This window comes from Spinacia oleracea, chromosome 6, assembly GCF_020520425.1.
Source record: "Spinacia oleracea cultivar Varoflay chromosome 6, BTI_SOV_V1, whole genome shotgun sequence".
Lineage (NCBI taxonomy): Eukaryota > Viridiplantae > Streptophyta > Magnoliopsida > Caryophyllales > Amaranthaceae > Spinacia > Spinacia oleracea.
Window position 1 is genome coordinate 146,511,570 of NC_079492.1, and position 17,174 is coordinate 146,528,743.

The following is a 17,174-nucleotide window of genomic DNA, read 5'->3' on the forward strand; positions in this document are numbered from 1 at the left end:
ATACCCAAGGCTCGAACCCGAGACGACGAGACCTTGATTAATGAGCATGAGCCCTTAACCACTCGTGACAACCTCAATTGGTTCAGAAATTAAGTTGTGATGGTTAACTCTAACTTGTGGCAAACTGAAGTCTTGATTGCAAAAAATCAGTTTTAGATTCAAACAAGAAAAGCTGGAAGAGGGACCAGAATTAACAAACTGAAAATAAGCAAACAAACTAGCCAAATTCTCCAATATATATATACAAATTATACTATCTACATCCCCATCATAATATATCTCCATCTAATTATATCCACCCTGTATATATCAGAGCAGATATTTACATATCCAGATGATATCATTATGTAGTTACAAATAATGTTACATTATGATCAAATGAGATTACATACAGTTATGTATGCAGAACCTTAAACTTATGTTCCATTACAGTTGACATCCTGAGTGTTTACAACATTATAGTATAAGGTGGATGATCGATCATCGAATTTGGAGACTAAATGATGCGCGAAAAGTCCACAGTATTTCTTCCCCATTCTCGCGATGAAAATGTCAGTCACTTTCTTAAGCATGCTATCTTCTTGAATCCATGGTTGCTTTACAAACTCCACCAGGGGCATCCACTGTAAATGTGCAGTAAAAGAAACAGAATTCAAAACCAGGCCAGATTGTTCATACTCTTTAAAGGTCCAAAACGACTTATTTTGACTTATTTAAGACAAAATAAGTTCAGAAAAAATAAGTTTTTTTTAGACATTTTCATATATAAATAAGTTTATTTCAGAAAGAATAAGTTTTTTTCAGATAAAATAAGTTCAGATAAAATAAGTCCAATAGAACGGAACTTGCAATAACTCAAATGTGCATACCTTGGCAGCCAAAATTTCGTGATCGTCAACCTTGATTTCAGTTGAAAGAGGCTTTAGCATACCGATGAAGAACAAATCTGATTTTTCAAATGCCATGTTTTGAGCATGCCTGAAAAATAACATAATCTTTCATTACTAATTAAATTTTTGATAGAACATATTTGCTCTGCTACTTGAACAGGATTTTTTTGGACACATTAAGAAAAATCTGTAAGTTCGATTTCAGTAGGCCAGAGATATGATATGCTACTCCATAATAAGTTAATATGGATAATGTTGAATTGTTGTCTTGTTGATTGAATTTAGCTTTGGCATGGACCAAGTTTAGTTACCTGAAAGCAATAACTTCAACGAATTCAGTATCAATCTGCAAAGATTCAACACCATAAAATCAACATTTATCCATAGTGGAAAGTCAAAACATGCCAACAAAAGTAACATGTTTATGATCATATAGGCATAGTACGCCATACTGATACAACTAATCATGTTAATTTTGAAAACAGGCAACAAACAACTTTTTGTGGCTACCAAAAATCTTGTTTTTTTTGTTTCCAAAATTTGCAATGGTAGCAATTAGGCTCGACAATCACAGACTTAAAGGGAGTTTAAATCTCACCCCAGTTTCTTCCTTGACTTCTCTAACAGTTCCAGTGTATATCTCTTCTGCCTAATCAGTAAGAAAAAACCAGGAGTAAACGACATGAGTTAATACAAAACAAAGAAAGCATGAAAAATGCTTGAGCCACAGAAAAAATATATCAAGTACCTCTTGAATAAAACCAGTTGGAATTTTCCAAAATCCAACAAAGGGTGGAGCACAATACTTCTCTTGCACTACAAGTACCTATAAGTCATCCATAAACAATGATTACATTCTCATATGATCTTCACTTTATCCTGGATTTTAAACATACCAAGTGCTTGTTTGGTTCACTTGGATAGTAACTTCCCATTGGAAGTTAATTCCTTTGTTAACTTCCTAGGAAATAACTTGCAACCAAACACATCCCACAAAAGTTGCAAGAAAACCGTACCTCATTTTTATCGTTGATGACGAATCCTCCAACCCCTACTTGGTGTGAGGCGTTGGCCGGTAGCATAGAAGGCCCTTCCGGTATCCAATAGGTTAACATTACATACCCGCGCTCTGCGTGATGATATTGGAACCCTTCCTACACCATTCGTAGTCACGATAAGCAATAAGTACCTCTCTTCCAAATTGGGGTGGGAATTCAAATCTGAGACCTATCGTACTCAGAACTTCAGTCTTAAGCACTAGGCTAAGACCTCATTGGTAGTACATTCCAACATAATAGTCATATTTGATTGTGATGCTTAAACCTTGTTACAATTGGATCGGACCATTTACTTAATTACTTGTCATAATGTGTATTGAGTTATACGGGTGAAAATTATATTGTTGCACCTAAACAAGTACTCTCTACTCTACTACTCTACTACTCCGTACTTAAGTACACCATTTTTTGAAACTCAAATATGCTAAAAATGCAACATAACTTTCTCAGTCCTGATCAGTATAACATTGATTATCAGATTTGAACTAGCAAAGACATGCAAATATGCAATATAACCTCTTGTTGATCTGCCCCAAATTAATAATCACGGTTGATAATCTAATTTGAACTAGTAATGTGATAATTAAATACGGAAAGACGGGGAGAAAAATATTTGAGGGAGTGATAAGACTCACCTTTACTGCAATTGGTACAAGTTCAGAATATTCTGATGGCAATTTTAGCCAAATTCCTTTCTTCCCCTGAGGTAAGCAAAAGGGGACAAAAATAAAAACCTTGTTTAGAAATAAACATCAATTTAATTCATTTTAAAGGAAATGACCAATAATCAGAAAATCAGCAGAAAATATTCACTTATAACAGGTTCGAATCCCCCACTCCCCCGTTTGTGATTTGTAATGCCCTTGTGGCTCATTCGGGACAAAAAAGTAAAAACCAATAATCATCACAAAATGGAAAGTAAATTACCTTAATTGTCCACCGAGAAAGTGATGATTGAAGCATAGAAGCAAAAACATTTGGATTAGAGGGTAATTTATCTGGGTTAACAATGACTCCTCCGTACTCATCATCAAAATAATCTAAAGTTCTTGAAATCGCTTCATTCATCCCATTGATCTTACTTTGGAACAACAAATTTGATGTGCCAACTTTATTAATACTGCCTGAATTTGTACCCTTTGAACAAATTACTGCACAGAACACAACAACACAACCTTAATTCATCCCTTAATCACTAAATTAAACAATCATCATTTCTCATTGAAAATGTTTTCTGCCAAACAAAATAGAGTTTAAAAGACATGTTCCTGTGAGGTTGATATCATTGTATGTAATTTGTGGTGACTAAACTTGTTGTATACAATACACCCATTAAATCATTTAACTTCTGAATTAAAATAATGAAATGATAAATCAAATTATTCAAAAAAAATGTAGCTTAAATTAAATATATATATAAAAAAAATTATATATAAAAAAAAAGGAGAAGGAAGAAAGATTACCTTTGGAAGAAGAGGGCTTTGGAGAAGAATGTAGGCCAACAAGGGAAGTGGAGTAAGAAGTTCTGAAACCAAACTCTTTAGGAAGAGAGAGAAAGTTAGCTTCAAGCATTTTCAACTCCATTAATTTGTAAAATTTATTTAATTAACCCCCTTAATTAAGATTTATGTTCTGGATTAACATAAATAAATGAAGATTAGAGATTGTTGTGTCAACTTCAATGTGACTAATTTCTGGTGAGATTAGGCTTACACAGATTAAACATGTGACTAAATAGACAAATTTCAGACGGTTTTTGCTTTGATGTGTAAGAGATGAAGTAGAAGATAAATGTGAGGGATCTCCCAAGATATCTGGGTTCTTTTATAAAGCTTGTAATAAAGAAATAGATTAAGGTGGGAAAAAGGCAGAAATATGTGGTTGTAGACTTGTAGTGTAGTACGTGGGTTCGGCTTTCGGATGAAGGAGAATCTGATCATATATAAGTTTGGCATATTGTTGTATAAAAATAAAAAATAAAAATAAAAGAAGTTTGGCACATTGTTCATGCCTTAAAGAGTGGTGATATTTGTGAATTGTGGAGCCGTGGTTTGAGAAATGACATAAATGTATGTCCAATAGACATGCATACAAACATATTTGAAAGTGAAATTTGGGTCCATGATGATAAAGAGTTTGAACAAATCAACAAAATGGTTGAAATAAAATGTACGGGCTAAAACTTCAATTTGACATATAGGATAACAAAGGAGTCTATGCAAAAAAATCTTAATGCATATGGAGTATTTCATAGGGAGCAAGGGTCAAGCGATATGATAGAAGACTGGGTCTAATATGAGTAGACCAGGTTATTGTGCGGGTCGGGTCAGGTTGGTGCGGGTCAAAAGCGGGTAAGATAATTAAAAAAAGTCATTTTTTACGGGTTAAAGCGGCCGTGGATCATTAGCGGGTCAATAACAAGTACTGTAAGGAAAGTGGCGAAAACACAAGTGAATATGAATCATACACATACACGTAACTTTTTATTTCAAAAATATTTTGTTATAAGTTTGAACTTATATTAACCATGTTAACTAAGGCTGAAGGCTCTATCTAATAAGAATTTTACCTAATTAAAACCATGTATGTTAACTTGACCTTATAATCATTGGAAACTAGATTTATGTATGGGTATATAATCAACGGAATGATCTTGTTGTGTGTTTGAGGCACACGTGGATTTAGAAATGAGCGATTGAGCGTGAGTCACTAGTTGTTGAAAGAAATAAAAAGGTTGATGATGAAGTACACGAAACCAAATTAAAAATGGAGATTGTTGTCAGAAATTCACTCTTGAATCTTGTCAGTGTCCACTATCATACTTAAAAACAAATTACTCAGTAAGAGTGAGAGAGGTACCTAACAAATACAATAATAATGCTGCATAAAGCATATTCATATTATGCTTATATTGGATAAACACATCAGCTAAGTACCCAACAAATTGTACCAACATGATATATGCCACCATTATCTTTAGGGGCTAGAGGTTGGGGCCGTGGTTTGTGGGACCGGCCATCAGTTACAGACTACCCGTCTATCCTTAAAAGATTGTCTTAAAGGTTTTTGTTCACTTTTTAAAAAGTTTGACAAAAAAAAACGTGAGCAATACAAATCAAATAAGATATGGGACAAAAAGATAGAGACATCTATTTATGAAATGACAATATTTTAGAGACGAGAGAGTAATATTTTATGAAATTATTGGAATTTGATTGGAATTGAAACCTACTCCCTCCGTCCCGGAATACTTGACCTGTTTTCCTTATCGGATCCCCCCTAATGTTGGAATAAAGTTATGTATGGATTATGGAATAATGTTTTCAAACACAGCATAATGTTTTCTACTAACAGGATCCGCGAGCCTTGAAAACTTTAGTCATGTGTCTTTAGTCATCTAATATAATTCGTATTAAAAAGAAAAAAGAATGGACTACACATCTCTTTTTTTCCTTCTGAAACAATTAATCAATATTTGTGCATCTTTGCCTCTTATATGGTTTCTGACATCCCTATGAAAATTATCTTCAAAACTTCAATTTTACATATAGGCTAACAAAGGAATCTATGTAAAAAAATCTTATACATATGGAGGAGCAAGTATCAAGCGATATGACAGAAGACGGGCTCTGGTTAACTAAATTAAGTACTCCTTACTTCATAGTGTGTATGTATGAGTAGACCTCAGATATTTTTTGCTGAAAATAAATAAAAATCGAATCCACACAAGGTTTAAAGTAGAAAAATAAGTTACTCCCAAAAATTAAAATAAAATTATAAGAGCTAGTTTTCTATCATGCCGTCTAACATTTAGTTAACTATCAAGGTTTCTTGATCTACTAGATGGGTACGAAGTTGATGATTTGAACGTGATCTCACAATTTACTAATTTTCGAAGCATCTTTTACATGCTATTGAGTGACAACTGACAACTACATAAATAATTTGACTTTTTTAAACGAAATGTACATTAACCTTAGAAGAATATTGCCAAATCATGTATTCTCTATTACCTCTGTTTTCCTAAGTTCTGCTCGATCACTTACCATTTTCATCTATGTTTCTAAGTTTGGGTTGTCTCCCACTTGAATTTTTCTAGTTAATACAGCAAATGAGTATAACTCGGGAACATGGAGGTGGGGAGGTAGTATGATATAGTATCATGGTGCTGTCAAGTGGAGGTTTAGGTGTGTTTTATTTATCTAATTTCACTTGTTTTTTCTGAACTTATCTTTTTTAAATTTATTTAAATTTATTTAAACTTATTAGAATTTAACATAATTTAGTTATAAGGTGAACATGACATGGTCTTAAGATGTGTTTGGCTTAATCGCGTAAAACTTTTTCATGAAATTTATTTTCACATTGTTAATTATTTTCCGTTGTTCGTTTTGACAAGGGATGAAAAATAATTTTTAAATAACACTCTCTAGAATGGAAAGCATTTTCCATTTGAAATGAATGAACTACTCTTTCACTTTTCTTTCTTACCCCCCTTTTCTCTCTTCCCATCAATCCTCACACATTAAAGTACGTTTTATTCATCTTATTTTTACTCATTTTCCTACTTATTAGAACCCGTCATAACGTATTTAGTTATTAATTGTATGTCGGAATCCTTATTTTTCCCAAACATATATTATCTGAACTTATATAAACTTAAATGAACTTATCTGAACTGTTTCCCCCTAAAATAAATAGAAATAAGATAAACATAATAGAGCCTGAAATGTATTTTTTCCTTAAAGATTTTCCTAGACTTGATCAAACACCGGGCATGGGCATAAAAAAACAGCCCGGTATGTCGGACCGGGCCAAGATTCGGGACAAAAATTTGTGCCCAAACCCGCTATTTTCGGGCCTAAAATATCGGATTTTCGGGCCATTTTCGGACCAGGCCAAATTTATAACTAAAAAGTCTACTTTTGTGTTTCTCAAACCCGCCCAAAAAAATTACTTTTTCAGAGCGGGTCAGGTCGGGCCCAAAAACAGGGCCGGAAATTTCTGCCAAACCTGCAAAAGGCCGGGCCGACGGGCTGGGCTCGTCTCGACCAGGTCTAGATTTTCCATAGAAAAGTACTCCTAAGGCTACAAAATGACGTATATCATCGGGATTTGCCAGATGCTGAAATGCATACGTATGAGTTAGTACGTCATAAGCCAAATGAGTAATTAACATATGGAAATATGCAGGTGAGAATTAATTTTCCTTATCCATCCATTATTAATTTGATTTAATCTATCTCAATTTAATACATCGACCGCATATAATTGATGGATAGCTCAGTTGGTTAGAGCTTCCATCCCGATTTCAGGTTATCCTGGGATCGATTCTCATCCCTACCTTTGTGGTTTATTTCGCACACAAAAAAAAAAAAAAATCGACCGCATAACTGAAGTTGATACATTTATGGTTCTTTATTTAGGCATATTTGCTTGTGTATAATTTCAAACCCAAATTCTTATATGAGACTGTCTTCACCATCAACTGATGGTGAGACCAGTTTACACTTGCGAATTTAGATATGTTACTTCTATAGTTTAGACATGTTATTTTTTTTAAAAAAATTAGAGAAAGTACTTTTTTTAGTTTAGGTATGTTACTTCTATAGTTTATACTTTATACATGTTACTTTTTTTATACAAAGTAGTTTTAGGGGAGATACCTTCTTACTTTAGGTATGTTACTCCTATAGTTTAGACATGTTACTTTTTTTTATACGGAATAGTTTTAGGGGTGGTACATTTTTAGTTTAGGTATGTTACTTCTATAGTTTAGACATGTTACTTTTTTTTTATATAGTTTTAGGGGAGGTACGCTATTGGTTTCGCGCTCGTCACACCATCAAGTTGATGGTGTGACTGGTCTCACGGGAGACGTGCTTAATTTCAAATACTCCGTAGTAATATATTTGTTTGGTAGGGAGTACCCGTGTTCGATCCCCCATAATAACAATTGGGAGGGGATTGAAACCTAACCATCCAGAACTCGCCCCAAATTCGAATTAGCCATAAGGATGAATCGGGTGCTAATACAAAAAAAAAAAATATTCAACTATGATTAAACAAACTATAAAAAAGTTGATACATAGTAGAAAATGTTCATTGAGACAAATCTCAATGTTCGTATGTTGCTACGGAGTACGTTTTTTTGTTACGTATAAATTACGACAAAAAGTTAAAGTCACTTGTATGAATTGTAACAAAGTTATAACATGTCAACTAATAGGAATCCAAGGAAAAAATAGTTATTGGGAAAGTTTTTGGCGGTCCTTTCCATGTCTCATCCTATAAATCATTGTGGTAACTATTTCCATTGTAGTAACTATTTCAAGGTTCTACTACAGAGACATCAATGACGGATCTTCTTTTTCCTTGGGTGTGCCCGACCTCCCCGGTAGGAAACTTTTTTCCTAAAATTTGTGTATAATCGTATAAATTACATATTATATTGCTTAAGTTTATGGCCTTCTCGTAAAACTGTTTAAGATGCACCGCTATACGGAGTAGTTAATTAACATCAAGTATTTATTTCCAAACTATAACCCCTCATATTTGTAGGCCTAGATTAACTTGTGCATGGTTAAATATAGGGATCGGTCACAAGTTTCCACCTTAAATCGGGAGCGGAACTTCGGCATGTTGTGTTGTGTTTCAAAACACATCACAAGGGCATTTTGTGTACCATTCATTAAAAAGAAAGTACCATTTCGTTAAACGGAGTACCATTACGATAAAAACATGATAAAAACATGTACCATTACGATTAAAACATGTACCATTGAAATTCACTGTATTTACAGAAATACCCCTGTGATGTATTTTACATCACATCATGCCGAATTTACTTCCTCTAAACCGTATGAAGTGATTTGAAACATCTCAGTTTTTTATGGAGTATTTTATTAGCGTCGGCATTCATATGGATCATTTGGGAACATGACTTTACACTCCACCTCATAATCTCATATACGAAGTATGTGACGTACTGATATCCATCAATAATTCAAGTTGTGCTTCAATTCTACCAAAAATAATAATAATTCAAGTTGTGCAATAATCCGCCACTCCATTTAGCAGTAGTACAAGTTGTGCAACTGATTTGAATCGAAGGTACAATCATATTTTAGTTGTTAAATCCAACATATAAAACAAATGTAATTAAATTAAGAGGACAACAACAAACATTATCACGTATGATGCCATTTGATGCAAGGGGCCGGGCAGCAAAAATGTACTAGTAATCAATGCGATAGAACCATTTTATTGAGTAATCATTAAGTTTGAATAATGAAAAAGTAGGTAAAAATTAATAGAAAATTAATGTGTCAGGGTCTGTAATTCGGGGTTAAGTATGAGGGATATCCGGATAAACTCACCTCAGACCCACCCATTTAGACGATCCATTAACCAATATTGCCAGTAATAAGAAACGAAACTACTATCAATGTACTCCGTGCATTTTCAATAGAGGACATTAAGAAAATCCGACTACGAACAAGTTTACATGATTCTAACGTTGAATACTAACTATACGGATAATAGACTCAGCTGAAATAATCCCTTGAACTTTTTTTCTTTTTTTTGGCAGTAATCCCTTGAACTTGTAGGTTAATTATTTCTTAACAGTTTTCTAAGAAAATTGACAAAGAGAAATAATAGGTTTTTTCTGTGTGTAAATGAGTCGACATTATAATTCACAAAAACGTACAATATGTCACATATTGTACACAAACTCTTAATGTTTATCATTAAGCAAAAATCTCATAAGTAGGAACAAAAATAAGTAGTACTTCTAATTCTAATTACGGAGTTTAAGTGTTACACAAAATGCTTACAAGTTATACCAAAATGCTTACAAGTTATAACCCTTTGATGTACGTGTATGGTGTGTGTATCCACTATTCTCTCCCACTTACGAAATGTAGCATTAAAGTCAAAATCTCGTGCTTAATTTGGTTGACTTACTTTAAATTTGCTTTTCTTTTGATAACTTGCTACACTGACTTTTGCCACACTATCAGATTTATTATCAGATAAGATTAAAATATACCGACGGAAAATGACCCAAAGTTTATACTACAGAAATTATTGGCATATTATAAGTAATTAATTAGTGGCTGATGCAAAATTACAAATCAAATAGATAAGTTTTGAAGTTACGATAATTACGGTAGATTAATACAAAAGTTCAGTGAACCTAATCATTGACCGTTTGATTATTTTTATTTTATTGTGAATGAATCTTTAAGGGCAATATGAATTATAAATAAGGGCGGGAAAACTCGAACTTGAGACCTATAGTACACAGACTCTCAGTTTTAACAAATAGACCGAGATCTCATTGGTATTAACCGTTGATCGATCATGACCATAGCTAGAGTAACATTCAGAAATTATTGACCCAACCCACAGGCATACACAAGGCACTGTAAATCCCAAACAATATCATTCGCGTGTTTTCATTCTTACGTCGGTAACATGGTCAAATTCGTGCATTAGTAAATGTGTCAGACAAACTATTACGATTATTTAGGAACGGATGAAGTCTTGGGTAGTGGTTAAGACTGATGATCTGCCTACAATAAGTTTTAGGTTCGAATCCCTTAGACCTTAATTTGTACTCCCTCTATTTCTTTTTGTTTGTTACGTTTGGACTTTTGCATGTTTATTAACGAATAATAAACTCAAGTAAAACCCCAATTCACTAATCATTACAACAACCAATTAGATTGTTTTATTTTTCAAAATGAACCAATAATGGAAAAGCACAAAGATTGCTAACTTAGCATAATTGGAAAATTGCAAAGATATTTAATGAATTGAAAAAATTAGACCAATTAAAATTAATAGAAGGCACAAAAAATGATAGTATAATAAATTTGTAAAAGTAAAGATTCTCCACATAACAAACATTGTGAAACACCCTAAAAGAAATACGTAACAAACAAAAAGAAATGGATCGGAGGAGTAATTTATATGGCTCATTGTGCCTAATTCGCACCAAAAAAAAATACTGTATTAAGTTTAGATATACTTCATCTCTATTATATAAAGGAACAGCTGAGGGTATTTTTGTAACGTCACTTTTCGTGTCCCCATTTGAAAAGACTACAATACCCTCTCCACTCTTTCAAACCCTTTGCGTCTCAGCCTCCGCTGCTTCTTCACTCTCGCCTACTTTCTCTCTCCTCCCTTCACTCAATCTCTCATCTTCGATCTCTCCTCCCTCCATGAGAGAGAAGCAAACCCAACGAATTGAACCACCTCAACAGGTTTCTCTTTCGCCGCCTCAGACGTTCGGCCAAGATTAATATCCCTGAACTCTCCGACGTTCGGTGACGGTGGCGTCAAGGAGATCGAGGAACATCAATTGACTGACTCAAATCCCTTAGCTTCAACGATGCAGCGAATGCGAGAAGAAGAACTAGGGATTTCCCAACGCAGTCGTTGTCTATGCCGCCGCCTCCACCGCCGGATTTCCAGCATCCAGTCGTTGTCTTCACCTCTTCTCCTTCCCGCTGCTCTTCTCCATCTCCGCGATCCCCTTTTCCCTCAATTTTCTGGATCTGACTTCGGAGACTCCTTATACAAGTATGAATTTATGCATTTTTTTTTGTTAATCTGATTTCAAATTTTTCATATAATACTTCAACAGATCGATTTCAATTGATTTTGGATTAAATTACATTAATTAGCAAGACGTAAATTCAATCTCAATTTATTGCCTTAAATTTGATTTGGAGTTAACCTTTCTGTCTATTTCGAAAAACCGGGGACATGAAATTGCGAAATACTTGATACCCAGTTGCAAATTTATGATCTTTGTAGATAATGATTAGTTGTTATATGTTGTGGTTTCTTGCTTACTTCCATGATTTTGGGAGAATTTGCCGGACTTTTGTTTTTGGGTTTAAAGGAACAATTGGTAAAAGGCTTTGATCTTTTGGGGTTTGTTGAAATTTGGTTTTAATTACTACATTGTATCTTTATTTGGTTTAAATTTGATTGATTTGGTCCAAAGTACACCTAATATTTGTAGTTTGCTTAATCTGGACATCTTTTGTGTTAATTCCATTGCCAATTGCACTGCGTTCTTAGTTGATTGATGAATTATGGAAATTAGTAATTTATTTCTTTAGAAATGCTAGAGGTGAATGTTTGAATTTGAATTATTTTAAGGATATTTTTGGGTGATGTATGCTTCGTAATAATTAGTATTGATGCATGCTAATCTGCTTATTATGTTCAAGCTGGACCAATCTGGCCTCTTGCTAATCTGCTTATTATGTTCAAGCTGGACCAATCCGGCCTCTTGCTAATTAGTGTTGATGCATGTTAATGTGTTGTTATTATGTTCAAGCTGGACCAATCCTGCCTCTTGCTAATCTACTTTTTCAATATAAATAGGCCCTCGCCTTATAACTGGAAACGAGGTTGAGTTAAACCAGAGATTTTAGACATGGATGTAATGGATGCACTCGAGGTAAAATTTCTATTGTTTTGCTGTTTTTCCAATCATATCAAAGCTTAGTTCTCTGTGTGCTGCAAGTATTCTGCAAGTGTTCTGAATACTTTTTCACAGGTTAAATCTGATGATGCTGTTAAGATGGCCAGGCAGTTGGCATTACAGGAAGGACTTTTGGTAAGAACAAATTATGCTCCTCAAGTTTGTATTGCTTCTAAGCTTTCAAGCTTAGGTAAATAATTAATTGTTTAATCTAAGTTTATTATATTTGCAGTAACAGTCATGAAGTTGGACGTCAATGCTCATAGATACCTCTCCAAAGATGATTTCAGGGTTCTCACTGCCGTTGAGATGGGCATGCGCAATGTAATCATCTTCCCACTTCTTTTTCTCTCCCCTTTAATTACCAATTAAACTCCTGAATTAATCACTTTTTTGTTTCTGGGTTTCTGTTAATTGTGAAATTTGCAGCATGAAATCGTCCCTGCTGAGCTAATTGATCGCATTGCTTCCCTCAGCCCTCAGGTAATTCCCGTTCAATTTCCCAATTTCAATTTTTAATGTGTGATTAATAGTTGTGAATATATGTGGTTAAGTAAATAATAATAACACAATTGGTTTAATTTATTTATATGAATGGTTGAATATAGACATAGATATGTGTATTGCCCTAACTTTCTAAATCGCTCTCTAATTCAGTCGTCTGCAAACCTCTGCAAGTAAGAGCAGTGTGCTAGAGAGAGAAAGAGTAGAGAGGAGGGAGCTATTGCTCCTAATTCTATTTATACAGCTTAATATTAATTGATGGTTAATGTCATTTTGTTGAAATTGAATTGGTTATGCTTTTTGAGTAGAAAAGGAACTAATGTCGCATTGATTTTGGTTTTGGGTTTGTATTCTTTGTAATTGTTTACATTCGTTGAGGTTGGATTGATTATGCTTTGGTGTGATTTGAGTAGAAAGGGAACCAATGTAAGATTGGAAGTTGGGTTGTCATTTTATTTTCCCTTTCGTAATCTGAATAGAAGGGAGCTGATATCACATTGAGTTGGATTCTTTGGTGTATTGTAATTATGTTGAGATTGAATTGGTTTGGCTTTGGTGAAACCAACATCATATCATTCTGGGCTGTCAGTTTTGTTGTTGCAAGTAAGAGCAGTGTTTTAGATTGCTTTCTAAAATGAAATTCTTGGCGTTTTCATTTACTTAACCAATATGTGTGTGTCTCCCTCTCTTTCTCTCTCTCACACACACACACGCAATTATGATATCTAATGTATATATCTTTTTTTGAATCTGGGTTGAAATGAAAAAGAACTAATGGGTGGTTTAATGTGGAGATTTTTTACTATAAACATATACTTATTACACAAGGCAAAAGACTCTCCAAGTATTATTATGACGTTCTAATTCTGTGAATTGATATGGTTACTGGTTATTTAATCCTACCACATTTGTTAGATTTTACTGCTGTTTGAAATTGACAACAATTTATATGATTGACTAAACTTTAGTCTGCTCATAGAACTATTTAACTGTAACATGATCCAAAACCTACTCCAATAGTAGAAAACTCATAGTTCCCTTGCATACTGTGAAATGTATAGGTAAATGTATAGGTATTGACGTACTGGTGTAGTGCCCCGTCCCTTATTTGTGGTTTTGGTTCTAGCGATGAGTGGTTATCTTCTGTCTTCCGTAGTCCGTTAGGTTCAGTTAGGTCGGGTCTATGCTAGGGAGCAACCTGGTGTCTCTTTTCTACTAAAAAGTTGTGGTTATAAGTTGTGGATTGATTGGTTGTACTTAAAAAATGCTAGATATTTTGGTAAAATCTAAATGCCTTTGACTGCTCATAATTGTGCTTTGATCATATAGTTGATGACTCGGTTGATTCAGGAATAGGCGGAGTATTATTAACCTTGAGTTCAACATTGGTAACGGTGTTTCGGCGCCTCGCCCCTTGGCAAGGTTTTTGGTGATGTTTCTGAGGAACAATCAATTGCGACTGTTATTTAAGCTTTTAATCAGGGTATCAACTTATTTGACACTTCTCCGTAAGTTCATCATCTTCCTCAAATTTGATGACCCATTTCTGTATTTCTCCCCAATTTTATTAGTATTTAGATGTGTATTTTCTGGAATTGCTGGAATTGTAATATGTTATTTTAATTGTTGTTGTACGAAAATTGAATTTTTTGTGACCCATTTTGGGGTTAGATCAGTATTTGTCACACTGAAATCTATTAGAGTGAGTATCGCGAAATTACTCCTCCTATAGCCAATTGGTTATGGGATGAACAGGGCTACGGGTGTTCTGACTTGGATTCCGGCCAAGCCTATTTTACAAAGTTAACATTATAAAGATGACCCCTTTGTCATTTGATTGGATCAATTGATTATTTAGATGATGAATCTATTTTGTGGATTTTGTTTAGGTACTATGGTGCAAAAATGTCGGAGAAAGCGCTTAGGAAGTGTTTGAAAGCACTTGGTGCTCCTAGAGGAAGCTCTCTCATCTCTATTACATAAGGGAAGAGGGGAGGGTTAATATCGTAATCACGCTTTTGGTGTCCCCAACGTAAAAGACTAAAATATCCTATATCATTTAGTCTTTTAATCATTACAAAACGCCTAAAGTTTGATTTGCAAAAACTGTCTGAATATTAATGGAGTACTAAATATTTCATTTTCCCTATTTAATTTAAAATCTTCCTTATGGGGCCATGATAGCAAAAGTCAACAAAAGAATAAAGTAATAATCTGCAAATCAGGACAAAAATTGAAAATTATGGAAAGGCACCCTACAATCTATCTTTTACGTTACTGGTAGTCAAATAATACAAAAACAAAATCAAATCATTTCCAAATTTATTACAATTGCCTAAAGTATTCTACTGTACACTTAATCCTACGAATTATTCTGAAAATTCTAAAAAAAGCAAAGTTCATCACAGAAGCTCCACCGTCGTTTCTCTTCAAACAGCGCCGATACATGTAAGTATATTTTTCTTCCAAATATGCACAAAAAGAAATTGTGTTATTGAGATTATAAATTGAACAATACATTATTATATTATCTGATGGAAATTGTATTTTGCTAGAATACTAGGTAGAATATAAATATGTCGTACTAAAATACTTGCATTGATCTTTGTGTAGATTAGATAACTGATCATTGCAATCGATAACTACCATCGAATCAGTTTCAAAAGATAAGGTATGTTTTCATCGTTCCACTAAACAAAAAACTTAATGAAATTGACTATTCGTGAATTTTTATTATGATATGTCCAATTTTATTTTAATTACGCACTTCATAATAATGCCGTGTGCAAAATGTTACCTTAGAATCATTAATTTTCTATCATTGCATAATTAAATTTATTCAGATAAATAACTTATTTTTATGTGATATAGATATTCATATAATGTGTAATTCTATTTTTATCTCTAAAATATTGTTACAGGATGTTAGGGTACGATTATGCACTCTTTACGCATTTATTTCCTAGCGGTGTACGACGATATGATGTACGAGCTCAATTGATGTTTTCAGTTATACTAACCGATGTACAACTAAGAAAATCTGGTAATTGCTTTTTTTCGATGTCGGAATAAGTGTTTTATATTAGTCAATTTTTTATTATGACATTTTTGTATAACATAGTTTTTTTTTTTCTTCTGTGTGTGCTTTTTTTTTTTGTAGGGCGAGGGTGTTAATGCACTATTTTCTCTCCTCATGTTGAAAACTTCATCAAAAGGTTTCAAAAGGGGTTCATATATATACTTCATAGGAATTTTATTTCTTTAGATGATCGAACTTTGTAAATAATTTTCCTTCCTTATTATTTATGGTGATTAATTGTAATAACACAATTTAATTTAGTTTGTTTACAATTTCGCACGCATCGCGTGCATATAAAACTAGTAGTTTAAGAGCCGAGGGATACCAAAGCTCAATTCGCAACTACAAATTAAAAATGTAAATTCGATCATTCAACCCTATTAGTTACAAAACTTACCATTACTGAATTATTAAGAGAACTGTTAAATACGGGCCTGGGCCGCACCCGTCACCAAGAGAGAGAGTCCACTTAACAAGACCGTAGGAGGTTCCACCTTAAAACCATATGGCAATAAGGGGAGTAGCCCCTTATCCTTATTAAGTGATTAACTCTCTCATCTCTTCTCAATGTGGGACACTCACATGTGTTCTTTGGGAAGGCTTTCTTCAACACTCCCCCTCACGTGTGAGGTCCACTTTTTAGTTCGGTCACATGTGATGTTTCGTGGGCCAGAGTGCGTTTCTCGACACTCCCCCTCACACGTGCCATTTTAATTTGGCCCAGAATATTAACGGTCCAAGGTCCAAGTTGTGGGCCCGGCTATATTTTCTTCCTCATGACCCTCACGATTGCAATGACCACAAAATCTGCCACTGACATCTCCCGACCTCGACCGAGCCTTAGTCTCGACCTTGAACGCCATGACACTCTCCGGACCTCTCGCAGCCTTGGCGCGCATGGTCTCGGTATTCATAACCGTCTGGTACGCCTCGTCGAGTCCTGGCAACGGCGATCGTGCTAACAGTTGTGCACGAATGGCTTCATAGTGATCATCCAGGCCAATTAGGAAATAGTGCAGACGATCTTCATCGTGAATGTCCCCCACCTGCTTCCCTATATTACACGTACAACCCGCACATACACACCTGGGAACTCGTGCATACTGTACGTACTCCTTCCATACCTTCGACAA

General features: G+C 34.4%; 1 protein-coding gene and 1 long non-coding RNA gene across 2 annotated transcripts; one reads left to right on the plus strand and one right to left on the minus strand.

Moving 5' to 3' along the window:
* Positions 1-205: 205 nt before the first annotated feature.
* On the minus strand, positions 206-3,865 carry LOC110795397 (nudix hydrolase 8). The gene is made up of 9 exons (XM_022000405.2): positions 3,412-3,865; positions 2,876-3,099; positions 2,584-2,649; positions 1,907-2,044; positions 1,639-1,716; positions 1,489-1,539; positions 1,202-1,236; positions 870-978; positions 206-623 (listed from the first exon to the last, which is right to left on the minus strand). The coding sequence occupies exons 1-9, from the start codon at positions 3,530-3,532 to the stop codon at positions 417-419; spliced, it is 1,029 nt and encodes a 342-aa protein (XP_021856097.2). The 5' UTR covers positions 3,533-3,865; the 3' UTR covers positions 206-416.
* Positions 3,866-15,221: 11,356 nt separating this feature from the next.
* Positions 15,222-16,365, plus strand: LOC130464426 (uncharacterized). Its single transcript, XR_008924832.1, has 4 exons — positions 15,222-15,410; positions 15,576-15,633; positions 15,884-16,005; positions 16,123-16,365. It is a non-coding gene; the product is annotated as an uncharacterized lncRNA (long non-coding RNA).
* The last annotated feature ends 809 nt before the right edge of the window (positions 16,366-17,174 follow it).